The sequence below is a fragment of the Leucoraja erinacea genome, chromosome 23, assembly GCF_028641065.1.
Source record: "Leucoraja erinacea ecotype New England chromosome 23, Leri_hhj_1, whole genome shotgun sequence".
In the NCBI taxonomy this organism is placed as follows: Eukaryota; Metazoa; Chordata; class Chondrichthyes; order Rajiformes; family Rajidae; genus Leucoraja; species Leucoraja erinaceus.
The window spans coordinates 19,008,329-19,023,948 of record NC_073399.1 but is presented as its reverse complement, the minus strand read 5'-3'; the positions used below and the strand labels follow the sequence as shown (position 1 = coordinate 19,023,948).

Here is a 15,620-nt window from a genome sequence, read left to right as displayed (position 1 = left end):
ATTCAGCAGACGGTGAAAATACGCCCATCAGATCCCCTTTAAGTTTATCTCCTCTAATTTTAAATTTCTGCCCTCTTCTAGACTCTTGTGCCCTGGGGAAAAAAATGGATTCTCACTATTCTATGTCCTCATAATTTTATAAATCTCTTTTAGGTCACTCCTCCGCCCCTTATGTTCCAATCTCCTTAGAACTACAGCACATCATACCAGGCAACATCCTAGTGAATCTCTACTCTTTGTTACTACCACATCCTTCCTTTAGTATGGTGACCAGAAATGCGCAAAATATTCTATGTACGTTCTAGACAATGTTTTTATACAGCTGTAATGTGACAGGCCAATTTATATACCAATGCCTGTCAATAAAGGTAACCGTATAATATGCCTTTTTCACTTCCCCATGCATGTGTTGTGTCTTTGAGGGAGCTACGGACTTGCTCCCCATGTTCAAGAAAGAACTGCAGATGCTGGAGAAACTCAGCGGGCGAGGCAGCATCTATGGAGCGAAGGAATAGGCGAAGTTTTGGGTCGAGAGACTTGCTCCCCATGGTCTCTGCAGAGGCTGATAAATGTTAATGTAACCATGAGTGGAGAACAAGAGTTGCCGTGCATTTTCAGAGGAAGGGGGACCAGCTTTCAGATAGACTCTGCATACCCTACTCCCTGAAGATAACATATTTTAGAAGTTCCATAGTTTTTGAAAGCCCTTACTAGAACAACACAAAACCAGATCATGATGATCTGTGCAGGGGCATTCCCTTTGAGTTCCTATGCATCTGTCCTAGGGGTGGTAGTATTGAGAACTGCCACCCACCCTGCAATCTATAAGTTTCTCACAAACATTTGAGTACATGGCAGACAAGATTGCTGGAGAAACTCAGCGGGTGCAGCAGCATCTATGGAGCGAAGGAAACTGGCAACGTTTCGGGCCGAAACACTTCTTCAGACTTTGAGTACATGGCACTGCTTGTAACAAGAATCTCTTTGGCATCAAAGTGCATTTAATAGTGGATTAGGAACCTTTACGTGATAAGGAACTGGAAGCACAGCACTAACCACAGGTAGTCTACTTGATACAACAAAGTCTCACGAGGGTATAAGTGTAGGACAGGTTTTGTGTGCATTTAACTCTGGAAAATAGGTAAAGGAGAAAGACTGCTCTCCCCTGCATTTGAAGATCCACAGACACTTGCCTATTCTCGAGACAATTTCAGTTGCATCTTTAACCGAGCTGGACTCAAACACCAAACAGTCAAAAGATGTTGTCCGAGGTGTTTCTGGAGAGACCCTGAAATAAAACAACTCCCCTTTAATACACAAGAATCACACAGAGAGGCATCAGATATTATTACAAACCCTGCAAGGAGAAATTTATTAATAGAGTATGAATTTTTAAATTTCTTTGTCAGTGTATTCAATGGGGGGGACAAGCGGAGAAAGGTTAGTGGAAAATGATCAGACGGATAGAATTAATCTGCATTTAGAGAAACTGGGATTAATCAAAGATATTCAACAAAATGTCTTTAAAGGCAGTGTGGTAGATGTGATTTACATGCACTTCAGTAAGACTTTTGACAATGTCCCATATGGAAGGTTTGGAAACCCATGGGACCCAAGGCAAGTTGGTAAACTGGATCCAAAATTGGCATGTTTAAGAAATAACTGCAGATGCTGGTGAATCGAAGGTAGACACAAAATGCTGGATAGTTTATTGGCATGGTTGTTTATGAGGCAGAGGGTGATGATGGAGGGTTGTTAATGTGATTGAAAGCCTGTGACCAACGGTGGGTGCACCACAGGGGTTGGTCCTGGATCCTGTTTGCTATATACATTAACAATATGGATACAAATGTTGGGGGGGGGCATGATTCATAAGTTTTCAGATAACATAAAATAGTCAGTACTGTTGATAGTGAAGATGGTGGCAGTTTACAGGAATTTTAAGAGAGACTAGGAACTGCAAATGTTGGTTTACAAAAAACACAGTACTGGAGCAACTCAATAGGTCAGACACCATCTCTGGAGAACATGGATAGATGGCGTTTCGGGTCAGGATCCTTCAGAGTAATTGTGATCCCCCCCCCCCAACATCACAATCAATCTGAAGAGGACTAATAAGTGCTAGAACATACATACTGGAGTTGTGAGGAAGTGGGGGACTTAATATACAAGCCCAAGATCGCTGAAGGTGGCAGCAGGGGTACATAAAATAGCGAAGGTGGCTTAGGGGATACTTCCTTTTATGAACCAGGCCTAGAATATAAGAACAAAGATGGCATGGTATATAAAAATATTAATTAGGCCAAAGCTGAAGCAGTGTGTATAGTTCTCGTTAACATACAATGGGAAGAATTGGGGAGTGGGCAGAGGAGATTCACCAAAATGTTGCTTGGTATGGAGCATCTCAATTGTGTGCAGAGATTGCAGAAATAAGTTTGTTTCCATGGAGCCTGATGGAGTGGCATAGATGGGAATAGTGGGAACATTTTCCTCATAGTAGAGATATCTAAACCTAAGGGCATCGGTTCAGGTAAACACAAGAGATTTAGACGGGATCTGAGGAAGAACTTATCCCATCCAGAGGATGTTTGGAATACAGAATGCACTATCTGGATGGGTGGTGAAGATATAGGTAGGGATTGCATCATCATGCTACAATTTCTGCATTAGACTTCACTTGAATGATTGAGTGCAGTTTTGGTCACCCAGCTATAGGAAGGATGTAATAAAGTTGCAAATGGTGCAGAAATTAGAAATGGTAGGATAGAGGATTCAAAACCTAGAGGGCATAGGCTTAATGGGAGAGTGGAAAGGTTTAAGTGGTACCTCAGGGGTTACATCTTCACTCAGAGACCGGTTCAAATCTGAAACGGGCTGCCAAAGGAAGCTATAGACGCGGATACAATTGCAACTTTCAATAGACACTTGGCTAGTAAAGGTTTGGAAGGATATGGGCTAAATTTAGGCAAATGGATCAGCCAACTTGGTCATCATGGACAGGGTAGGCTGAAGGGCCCGTTTTCATGCTGCATCACTCTACGGCTCAGTATCAGTCTAAACCATGTGCTCAAAATTCTGGAAGTGGGGTTCAAATTAAAAAGCTATGGCTACAGCTGCTGGGCAAGGCAGGAGCTGCTGGGGAGGGGCAAGGGCTGCTGCACTGGGCAATTCCCTGGCAAAGGAGACCGTGGATACGGAGAGGGGGGTGGAGCCACAGATGACCATGATGTTTTCTTTGCACACTGGTTGACACCACTGTCCTGGCAAGGGTGCCTGGCTGCTGCACTGCCCTTCAGGCTATCCATCCACCACTGAGGCTCAGGGTCCAAGACTTAATCAGCGGTTGTCACTTACGCCACACAGTAAGCAAAGAGGGCCCGCCTGTCGAGCCGTTGTCCCACCGAAGCAATTTCAGGGTAATGATGATGAAAGAGCACCTGAAATATCAATGAGAGCAAATCAGAACTGACAAGGCTGACCATCCTCAAACTTGTTTGCATTTGCATTGTCGAGAAATCCGACATAAAACCCCTACAACGGTTGCAACAAAATTAGAAAATGAGTATCTGGCTAGAGTAGGGATGGGAGAGCAGCTAGAAAAACCAGGAGTGCACAATGTAGAGGTCTCTTTCTTCTCCATCTAACCCACCTATACCTTTCCTGGGAATGATTTGCAGAACATGACAGTGGGAACTATTTGACTATTGATTCTGTTTTAGGAATGTTTGATACCCCATGTTATACCACCCCTCACCCCAATAGGCACATGATCAATATTTCAACTTAAACAATCAGTTTTTAAACTTTGCCATGGAGACAATGAACCCGTTACCTGTGTGGAGTTTTCCATACTAATCACTTCTGTTTCCTTCACATCGAGCAACACCTCCTAATAGAGACAAACAAAATGGATGGAGTTAAAACATTACTGCCATCAATAGAACTTGCTACAAGGTACCATTTTCCCCCAGAATTGACTACTTCCCAGATTATTTTTTGCAAGGAATTGCAGGAGTCTGCATCTTGCCCTAAAGACCTCCACTGTTTCCATAATAAACAACCCAAGTCTGACGAACCTCTCCTTGTAGCTAATACCCCCTAATCCAGGCGTAATTCTGGTAAACCCACTTTGCACCTTTCCAAAGCCTCCACATGCTTCCTGTATTTGGGCGATCAGAACCGCACGCAATACAAGAACTCTTCAATTTACATAATAGGCGACTTGCGTAAACTCGCACTTATGGAAGCAATTCTTTAAGCTCGGTAGTAGTGCACTGCTGCTGTCGCATGTGGCCGTTTCCACAAGCCAGTTAGCTGTTCGCGCGCTTGCTTCCACGTGAACCCGTTGAATTTCCGCGTGCGCAGTAGCACTTCAGTTTCCGATGTATGTAACAACAGAATAGACAACAGGTGCAGGAGTGGGCCATTTGGCCCTTCGAGCCAGCACCACCATTCACTGATCATGGCTGATCATTCACAATCAGTACCCCGTTCCCGACTTCTCCCCGTATCCCTTGACTCCGTAAGGAATGTAACCCTTACACAAGTTGGAGTTAGTAAGACTTGACCTCGTTCCCCCAGCAGTGTTCTTCTCACTCCCACTCATCTATTACGCTACAAAACTGCCCACTACGCAGCACTGGAGAAATGGTTAGGGGGTTGCGTTCTTGAACTTGCTGCAGTAACGTTGCCTGTGGATGGTGAAGGGAAGTGAAATGTATCCAGATCAGCCCAGCTTGATGGGAAAGTTGGACCTGGCAGTGGCCCCTGTGCATCTACCTGCCTAATATTTGGTATCAGAGGCACCGTAAAGACACAACATTTGGGTCTCATTTCTCTGTTATTTATTTATTAATCATTGGATGATCTTACCTGTGGTACTAGATTTTGCTGCAGGACCTTCTCAATGCCTTCATCCAGTACTTCCTTTCCGCCATACTGTGAGAAAAAATACTGTTAGCCATTTCTGTACACCGTTCCTCAGGCTGCTTCATGCAAAACACATTCAAAAGCATAATATAGTTAACCGGTTATGATCAAGATAGTCGGACCTTAGTACCTACTAAACCATGCAGTCATATCCTTACTTCAGGTAGTTAAGGCAAACAGCATTTAATGTACAATTACGTACTTAGCTCTCAGAGTTTAATGGACTTGGTTATGCTGAAGCCATTTCATTTTTTTCCCCATGTGCATCTTACTTCAGCAAAATGGTTAATGCCAAGGTACATTTCTGTACCTTTCTGCACCGTTATCCGACACCCAATATCTCACCTAAAATAAATTACGCCGTCTTACACAAGATGAGGTCTTCGAGCTGATCCACCCTTCTCACACCTCTGCTGACATGGGGTGTTATTATAACCCACACAGAACTTGGAGATGATGATATTGTTAGCCTTTACTGTATGAATTCAGGATGACACTGTATTCCATTACTAACTGCCACCTTGCAGCCAAGAGCCAGTTCAATCCAGAAATCCGTCTGACAGAGTGACAGTATGGGAAGGAACTGCAGATGTTGATTTACACCAAAGATAGACACAAAATGCTGGAGTAACTCAGCGGGTCAGGCAACATCTCTGGAGAAAAGCAATAGGTGACATTACGGGTCTGAAGAAGGGTTTCAACCTGAAATGTCACGATGCAGGGAGGGGTCGGGGAGATGATCAGTGCTGCACTGACTGAGATTGCCCCGTGCATGGGAGAGCTCCAATTGAAATAACAGAGCAGTTTTGTGGAAGCAAACATACTGACAATCATCGATACATCTGGACTCTGTTTTCTGCTTATCAGCTCCAGCAGCTATATTGCGTCCGACTTCACACAACTTGCATTATCAGTAACCTTTGATATGGAACCTAATCAAATGCCTTCTAGAAAACCAAAAACACTGCTTCTACATTTTCCCCTTCATCACATTTAGTTATCTCCTCAGAACTTTCTCATTATCTTAATCAGTGTACAAGGCACTCGCTGTTCACTGATCTGGTAACATGGTCACATTTCACACGGGACTACCTGAAGCATTGTTGAAGTTATTTGACATCCCTGTGGAAGCCCAGTGATCACCATGCTGTGCACGATGTATTGAGATTCGAAGCTGGGAGATGTGCTGGTGATGTACAAAGCACTTGATTGCATTTAACACAGATTTTTTCCCAAAATGCCTGCTGTAGCATCACACAACTGCTGGAGAAGTTCCATAATCTAGTTCACTAAAAAAGTTACGTTTAGCCCCTCAACATTTGTGGAACAAAAACTGCCCCATGTGCCGACTCCAAGCTCCCTGATGTAGCACCGCAATTATTGTTTATTAGTGGGGAGCACAGACAACTCACTGCTAACTGTGTTTACCATTCCAATGTTCACCTGGCCCAAGTACCGCAGCGAATACAGCAACCTGCAGCAGAAAGAAAATCCTCAGTAGTGCATCCACAAAAACCTCAGCATTAAACCACACCAAGCATGTCCATGTTTAAACTCTCTCCCTTGGGGCCCATTAATCCATGAGAAAAATAAAATAAATTCAAACTGGCCAGTACAGGATGATGCTCGGTGCCGATTAATGCTGATCTAACAGGTGGATTGGTGTTTTCAGCACCAAATGCCACCACACCCAACTTCAAATCAAAATCACTCAAGCTAGCCCACACGATTCAATGGAATAGTATGGACTGGTGTGGAGGCAGCTATGGTAGTACAGTCAGTCTTTGAGAAGAGATACAGAGTCTTCATGCCTTGGGAGTTGAAAATGGAGAAGTGATGGGATAGTTTAAGAGGATTAAAGGTGATAATTATCTGGCATTTTATTTACCAAAACAATGGCAGAATTTGGACGGACAGGAAGGGAATGAGTTTTATTTGGATCAAGCCAGATTGATGATCGGGAAACCAACCAATTTGCCTGTAAACCAAGTGCACTGCTAGCTATGGCCTTCAAGAGTTAAGAGAATCAGTGGGCAGTGGTAGTGGCTGCCTTACAGTGCCAGAGACCCGCGTTCGATCCTGACTATGGGTACTGTCTGTACAAAGTTGGTGTTGTCTCCCAGCGACCGCATGGGTTTCCTCTCACACTCCAAAGATTTACAGGTTTGTCAGTTAATTGGCTTCGGTAAAATTGTCCCTAGTGTGTATAGTGTTAGTGTACGGTGTCGTCAGTGTTCAATGTGGATTTGGTGGGCCAAAGGGTCTGTTCCCGCACTGTATCTCCAAAGTCACAGGTATGAGAACGAGCTTTGAGTTGGTTAGATTCTCACCTGTCATCTTGCAGCCTGTCTTCTGACATCTCTTTGTTTGATTTGGTATCATATCGAAGCTGAAAGTCAGGGAACTCTTTCTGCATCAGCTGGAGATGAGGCAGCATGGGTCTGTAAACCGACCCATCGTGCCATTTCCAGTGAATCATGCGGAAACTTAACGGCTTTCCTCGAAGTTTCTGTAAAACTGTTTGAGCCTGAAGTAATCACAGCAACAAATGGAAAGGGCATGGTCAGAAAAATAACAAGTTTTGAAAAGGAATGCTCAGAGGACGCAATGAAAAGACAACTAAGACTCAACGAGATTGGTGGGTCTGGGGTCACTGGTAGACTGGTAGACTGGACAGGTTAACTACCTCAAGGGAAATCCATGAATGATGGACTTTTAACAAAAATGTGGGTGTTCCGTGATCATCGTTACTGAGACCAACTTAACTTTCTAATTAAGAAGCAGTCTGAAGAAGGGTCTCGACCCAAAACATTGCCCATTTCCTTCGCTCCATAGATGCTGCCTCACCCGCTGAGTTTCTCCAGCATTTTTGTTTACCTTCGATTTTCCAACATCTACAGTTCCTTCTTAAAAATAAATAACTTTCTAATTCAATGCATTTAATTCAATTTGAATACCCAGCTCCCATGATAGAATTCAAACTCAGATTTCTTTGTACTTCTGGTTGCAACTCTAGTAAATGAATCACCATGTGACCATATCCCTTTATTTTGCCCTCTCAACTTCCTCGGGAATTCCTCTCATTATCCTTCTCCTGGGGTCTCTTATATTGGATAAATTACTGAAACTCTCAGGTATTTAAGCACACTCTTCACAAGTAAACCCATCCTCAGCATGGAAACTTAGGAATTGGAATTGGCTGTTCACTTCTTCTGGTCTCCATCACCATCATTGTTAATATGTACTTCAGGAGTTACTCACCTCTGCTGCTTCATCACTGAATCCCTTATCTAAGAATACTCAAACTTCAATTAATGCCCAGCATCCACAAAAAGATTCCGTTTTCAGAGAGAGAATCATAGTTCAAGTATGAATCCAATGTATCGTGTCTACTCTATGGAATTATTTTAATGTTATACAACCTGATCATATCAACCTCCAATTTCAATAGTCATTGGAATCAATGCTGAGCTTAGCAACCCAGCTTGAAAGTAACTGTCTAAGCCTCAGTACTATCCTACTGAATTGATACTGCAGCCCTCCAAAGGAAATATTTTTCTCCTGAGGTACAATATATTGAACATTGTAAGAAACTTAACCAGAATGAGATCTCTTCACTCAGAGGCTATGCTCTCAATAGTGCCACTGCAGTCGTCAGAATCTTCGCTAAATTCTTCAAAGAAACTTCTTGAGCTGCAGTGGGTCAGACTGAACATCAAACCTGGCTTTGTGATGGACCAAGACAAAGTTATTGACTGGATCAAACATGTTGTTACATTTAATCACTCACTTACTAAACTGGATAATAATTCTCAAACGTATTAGCATAATAATAATAATAATAATATTATATTTTATTGTCATTGCACATAAGCACAACGAGATTTGGTATGCAGCTTCCATCCAATGTCATAATTTAAATAACTAATAAAATTTAGATACCCCGAGAACATGGTTTGTAAAAAGAACATTACAACAGTAAAATAGTCAAAACAGTTCAAACAGACTAAAGTGCAGATGTGTCTGTGCGACGTGACCATTAGGTGGAAGTTAATTTGCAGCAGTGATACTGGGTATCATTGGTTATCTGGTTGACAAGGGTTGCAGTGGTTGAAGGTGTGGGGCTATCTTGAAGGTATTTGAAGATCACTAACAAATAACAGCCTTGCTGATGATTGCCACGTCTTATGAATGAACCGAAACACGATAACCCGTGGGTGGAGAAACTGAAGGAGTAAACTGTTACTGCAGACCTGAGATTTAACTCCAGATCAATGGCACTAGGAGTACAACAATGAAGACAAACACATGCTGTGTAGGACAGATGCCATTCTTTGACAATGAGCAAGAGGCACGTACTTCTCCCCCTTTGGCATTTCTCAAAGCAACGCCATTAATTTCGTCGATAATGTCTCCTGCCTGGACACATTCATCTGCTTCAGCTTGACTTCCCGCAATAACCTCCGTTACAAAAATACGGCCACCAGTGTACCTGTAAGGAAATGCCAGCTGTCAGTAGGCACAATTTTTTTCTAATGTCTCAGCATTAAACCACCAGATCACCAAATAGTTTTTTTATTTCACCGTCACTCTTATAGACAAGTCTAGAATCTTTACACTTAAGCCCAGAAAATTCTGATATTCTTGAAGTTAGGGGCATTTTCTAGTTATTTACGAACCTCCAGGCACTAAGACTCACGATTAAATACTTTACTCTAGAGATACAGAGCAGAAACAGGCCCTTCGGCCCACTGAGACCGGCCTACCAGCAATAACCCCGTACACTAGCATTATCCTGCACACAAGGGACAATTTACAATATTTTACGGAAGCCAATTAACCTACAAACCTTTACGCCTTTGGAGTATAGGAGGAAACTGAGCACCCAGAGAAAACCCATGTGGTCACAAGGAGAACATACAAACTCTGCCAGACAGCACCTGTAGTCAAAATCTAACCCGAGTTTATGGTGCTGTAAGGCAGCAACTCTACCACTGCACCACCGTGCCCCCCCCCCCCCACTGCACTGCATTGTAATTTCCACTTTTCACTGTAGTCATCATTATAGGGACTGAATCATTGAATGGTTACAGCACAGAAAGAGATCATTGCAACATACAATTCAATCAATTCATATTTCTTGGTGAGGCCTCTCTTGCAAAGTTGCCGCTTACCAGAGTACCATTCCCAGCTCTCGACAAGGGACCGTGTTATACATCTCGCACACCTGTGCAAGAACAAATCTGGATTAGTCAACTCCTCAGAGTGCATAATACAGTACACCCCTCTGCTCCCAAAAGCTTTTGAGTTAAAGGTTAAATAGATTTGAAGTTTAATGTGTAGTAGAACTGCAAATCAAGGAATGGGAGAGTAAAGTAGATCCAATACACTTTTTTCAAACCTTTTGTTACCACTTAAATTTATCTAATAGTCTCTTACATGGGCTATTGCAAATTGGAGTTAACACAAGCACATAGGCAGCAAGAAACAAGTTACCCATCACCCTCGGGAATTCCGGAGGTTAATGTACAAAAATAGAATTGAATATGTTTTAGATGTAGTTGCAGGAAGCCTACAGATATACAAACAAGAAACTCCCGGCTTTAATTCCTGCTGAATGTATTAACTTATCTGCATTGGTGATACCACAGTTGGTCTCAGTATATTTGGCCAATGTAGCAAGAGGCACAAGATCATTACTCGGTTATTGCTCTTGGAAACCAAATGACTAAAGCAAAATATTGTGCAAATGCTCAGTAGGTTAGGCTGAAATTTTAATGACCTAAATACGGTGTCCTCCATAATGTTTGGGACAAAAACCAATCATTTATTTATTTGCCTCTGTACTCAACAATTTGAAATTTGTAATAGAGAAAAAAAAAGGAAAAAATAAAAAATAAATAAACCGCATGTGGTGCACATTTATCAGATTTTATTAAAAGTTTTTTTAATATATTTTGGTTTCACCAGGTAAAAATTATACCTGTGTTTATACTTAGTCCCCCCATTTCAGGGCACCATAATGTTTGGGGCACATGGCTTCACAGGCATTTGTAATTGCTCAGGTGAGTTTAATTGCCTCCTTAATGCTGTATAAGAGAGTTCTCAGCAACTAGTCTTTCATCCAGTCTTTCTATCACCGTTGGAAACTTTTATTGTTGTTTATCAACATGAGGATCAAAATTGTGCCAATGAAGGTCAATGAAGCCATTATGAGACTGAGAAACAAGAATAAAACTGTTGGAGACAAGAAAGAGCACTGGTGAGCTTACTAGTCACAAAGGGAACTGACAGACCAAGGAAGAGCTTGATCTGATGACAAAATTCTCTCTATAATAAAGAAAAATCCCCAAACACCTGTCTGACAGATCAGAAACCCTCTTCAGGACTCGGATGTGGATTTGTCAATGACCACTGTCAGCAGAAGCCTTCATGAACTGAAATACAGAGGCTACACTGCAAGATGCAAACCACTGGTTAGCTGCAAAAATAGGATGGCCAGGTTACAGTTTGCCAAGAAGTACTTAAAAAAGCAACCACAGTTCTAGAAAAAGGTCTTGTGGACAAAGGAGATGAAGATTAACATATCAGAGTGATGGCAAGAGCAAAGTATGGAGGAGAGAATGAACTGCCCAAAATCCAAAGCATACCACCACATCTGTGAAAACACGGTGGTGGGGGGGGGGGGGGGGGGGGGGGGGGGGGGGGGGGTGTTATGGCCTGGGAATGTATGGCTGCTGAAGGTACTGGCTCACTTATCTTCATTGATGATACAACTGCTGATGGTAGTAGCTTCATGAATTCAGAAATATATAGACACATTCTATTTGCTCAAGTTCAAACAAATGCCTCAAAAATCATTGGCCGGCAGTTCTTTCTACAGCAAGACAATGATCCCAAACATACTGCTAATGATCCCAAACATACTGCTAAAACAACAAAGGAGTTTTTCAAAGCTAAAAAATGGTCAATTCTTGAGTGGCCAAAGTCAATCACCCGATCTGAACCCAATTGAGCATGCCTTTTATATGCTGCGGGTCAGGCAGCATCCGCTGAAGGAAATGGACAGACTGAAGGATCCTGACCCAAAATGTAATCCGTCCATTCCCCTTCACAGATGCTGCCTCTGACTCACTGAGTTCCTCCAGCAGTTTGATATTTGTGCTAGAATAAACTTTTTGACCCTTGTTGAATACAAAAGTCATTAGAATGTAAAAGCTGGTAAAGACAAGGTAGAGAAATGACCAATTTCTAGGCATTACTTTCCACATCATTCCATGTTGATCTTGAGCAACACATTGCAGAGGTTGCTGCCATTCCCTTTAATTATACATTTGAGTCAGAAATACCTATACTTACTGGAAGGAGCCAGCTCTCATCCAGAAAACTGCTGTTCTAAAAAAAGCAAACAGAAATATCTCATTACTTCAGAATAACACACCTAGACATAGAATTAGTTTGTCAATCTCCATCCAGTTTTTAGTTGGAACCAATTAACACAAGGTGCAATTAAAAGGTTATTATAGTATGAAAATTGAAACTACTGCATACTGAACGTTCTTCGAGGAGGAGACCCTTTACCTGGAATCAAATACATTTATTTGATATTTAAATTTAAACAAAAAGTACTGGAAATTATCAGAGATAAATAATTAATTCTTGAAATTTTGGATTAGCAATCCAGACTGACCATCAATAAAAACATTTATTGTGATTATCCAATTTATCAATACTAACCTCAAGGTCAAGGGTGAATTTCATCTGTGACAAGACCAGTAGCAGTGAGAGGAAAGGCTCTGTACAAAAGAAAAAGCCAAAAGTGAACTAAGAGCTACAGGGATCGGGCTGAGTAATGAGAGATCACTGCACCAAGCCGGGATATACTTGCATAAATTGTTCATGCACCTGCCCTGAACAATCCTTATCTTCCCTATCAATGGCTTTCAGGCAGGGTGATTACATTCATTAAAATTAGGGAAGACCATTGAGTATTGATCAGGCGTTCAGCTCAGATCATGAGGGTTTCTAATTAACAGGGAGGTCGAAACAGAACCCTACCAGTATTGTACCCTAGTGTGACAGACCCGTCCCCATCAGTACTGTAGCCCAGTGTAATACGCACCCATTGCCACCAGTACTATACAGTGAATGACCCATCCCCACCAATACTGTACCCCAGTGTTATACAACAATCCCATCTCCACTAGTACTGTACCCCATTGTTGGACAGTGACAGACCCATGCACACCAGAACTGGACTTCAGTGTTATACAATGACATAACAGTCCCCACCAATACTGTACCATGTGTTCTACAGTGACAGACTGATACCATGAATACTGTACCCTAACATTGCACAATGACAGACCGACCAGTATTGTACCCCATCATTTTTCCAATCACATCCCCTGCCACACTGCACCATGGTGTTATACAGCGAAACTTGTACAGTACATGCAATGAAGGCTAGGTCAGGATTCAGGCTCTGTGGTCCCTGGGTCCTGGGGTGATGGTAGGGATTGGGAGTGTGGATATGGACAATGGTGGGGATGATTGTAGGGGTAAACCTCTAATTCATGATTGCAGCTACAGCACTTGTCTCAGTTCTCCTGTAGTGTCGATGGATAACGTCATGGCCATTCCTTTGAAGGAGTCGGGACTGTCCCGAGTATCCCAGGAACTGCTGCCACGTCCATTACCATACAGGCCAGAAAGGACAGAAGTGGAGCCCACAGGCTGGGCAGACCTATTCTGCAGGTGGATATGACCTTGAAGAATCCAAACAAACCAAGTATCTTGGCATCAAATTGCAGAATGATCTGCGTTGGAATGGTCAGACTCATCATGCAACGGTGAAAGCAACAGGTGTCCTTTCTGAGGCACAACTTTCATCATTGTTCAACTTCTGTCAAGAAGCTATACTTCATCCTCGTTAGACCTCATTTGGACTACGCAGTTGCAGCATGGGACCCATACACGGCTAAAAACATTTCATCCATCGAACGTGTCCAAAGACAGGCAGCTCGATTTGTTACTAACACCTATGAGAGAGAAGCGAATGTCACCAAACTTCTGAATAACCTGGGGTGGAACCCTCTCCAAGACAGACATGAAGCTCACCGTTTGACCTGTTTTTACAAAATGTTAAATGGTCAGCTCGACATGGGCTACAAGACCTACACCAAACCCAAACCAATTAGGAGCAGACGAGGGCATTCGATCCAATTTGTGATCCCAGCTACAAAGACAGATATATACAGCATTCGTTCTTCCCCCGCACAATTAAAGCATGGAATAAACTCCACCCAACCATAGTTACTCAACCAGATGCAACTAAATTTAAAGTAGCTCTTTCTTCCCAATAACCCTTTCTGGCTTAAGCCCTCCCTTCACCACCTTCAGTTTAAATTCCATTTGGAATATTTTGGAGGACCAAGAAACCAAGAACCAAGACTCACAAGGTGAGGGTCATACGTTGGACACCACAGTCAGTGGCGGACTGGGTCTAAAAATATTGGTTGCCAGGAGACAAAGTGGGCCCACTTCATCAGGGGCCCACTTAATATAGGGGGCCAACTTCATCAGGAGCCCACTTGCCATCGAGCAAGCTGACACCCTGGCCAGTCCGCCACTGACCACAGTTAGAACGGATTTCTGGGATGTAAGAATCATTTGCAATTCCACCAAAATTAAAATCCTATTTCATCTTCGAATAAAGTGCTAATTAAGATTCTGGAGGATGAATAATTTTTTGCTTAAAATACTCAGACATTTACTGAAGGAAAATGAGAATAAGGTGAACACTTTGAAGCTTCAAAGCATCTCCTCTGAACGTTCCTTCATCTCTCCAACTGCCCGACCTCCCTCCTCATAAGCACTTCACCTTAAAATCTCCCATGCTGCATAAATCTTTCCACCCAAACGATAAAGCAGATATTCTCATTAACCTTTCAACCTCATCCATTTCTGAAATCCTTCACCCATAAACTCTCCCCTTTACAAGCTGCACAACCCATTCCATAAAGATACTTCACAAATCCACATCACATTTCAATCCCTTTTCCAAGTGTATAAAACCATTTGATAGAGACTTACAGCACAGAAAATGGCCCTTTGGCTAACTGAGTCTGTATCAAGCAGTAAATGATATTTACACTAATTCTAGACTAATCGCATTTTATTTTCTCCACATTCACATCAACTTTCTCCCAGATTCTACCACTCTCCTACACACTCGAGGTAATTTACAGTGGCCAATTAACCAACTCGTGTCTTTAGAACGTGGGAGGAAATTGGAGCTCAATCGAAATCCATGAGTTCACAGGGAGAATGGGTAACTTCACACAACTACACCCAAAGTTAGGATTGAACTGCGAGGCAGAACTCTTCTAAACGCCGTTAATTGTAAATTTTATTGCTATTCCATTGAAATCCTTTGTAAACTCCAGGGAGTTTTTGCCCCGTCCAAGATAACAACGGCCCCAACCTGATCAGGTTATTGGTTGGAGAAAATCCTAAATCAGAAGAATACTAAACTACCAGAGCTCTTACCTGCAAAACACTCATTGGTCAGGACGGAGCTCTCACGATCATACCACTGCAACAAAAAGGAACGGAGAGGTTAAAGAGAGGAATGATTTAGATCAGACTGATCAATGACAAATTTTCTAGTATTTCTGAATGTACTTTTC

At 42.4% G+C, this 15,620-nt stretch overlaps 1 protein-coding gene across 3 annotated transcripts in view; it reads right to left on the bottom strand.

Moving 5' to 3' along the window:
* Positions 1-15,620, bottom strand: part of si:ch211-250n8.1 (uncharacterized) — a 32,224-nt gene that overhangs the window by 1,411 nt on the left and 15,193 nt on the right. For 2 of the 3 annotated variants that reach the window (XM_055654013.1, XM_055654012.1), the window contains exons 5-15: positions 15,481-15,526; positions 12,667-12,725; positions 12,289-12,324; positions 10,104-10,156; positions 9,289-9,421; positions 7,260-7,456; positions 6,358-6,403; positions 4,873-4,938; positions 3,833-3,889; positions 3,355-3,437; positions 1,194-1,288 (exon numbers count right to left, since the gene is read on the bottom strand). In XM_055654013.1, the coding sequence (XP_055509988.1) occupies positions 1,194-1,288; positions 3,355-3,437; positions 3,833-3,889; positions 4,873-4,938; positions 6,358-6,403; positions 7,260-7,456; positions 9,289-9,421; positions 10,104-10,156; positions 12,289-12,324; positions 12,667-12,725; positions 15,481-15,526 (871 nt within the window). The remainder of the gene's footprint in view (positions 1-1,193; positions 1,289-3,354; positions 3,438-3,832; positions 3,890-4,872; positions 4,939-6,357; positions 6,404-7,259; positions 7,457-9,288; positions 9,422-10,103; positions 10,157-12,288; positions 12,325-12,666; positions 12,726-15,480; positions 15,527-15,620) is intronic. The other variant, XM_055654014.1, reaches the window with a different exon arrangement.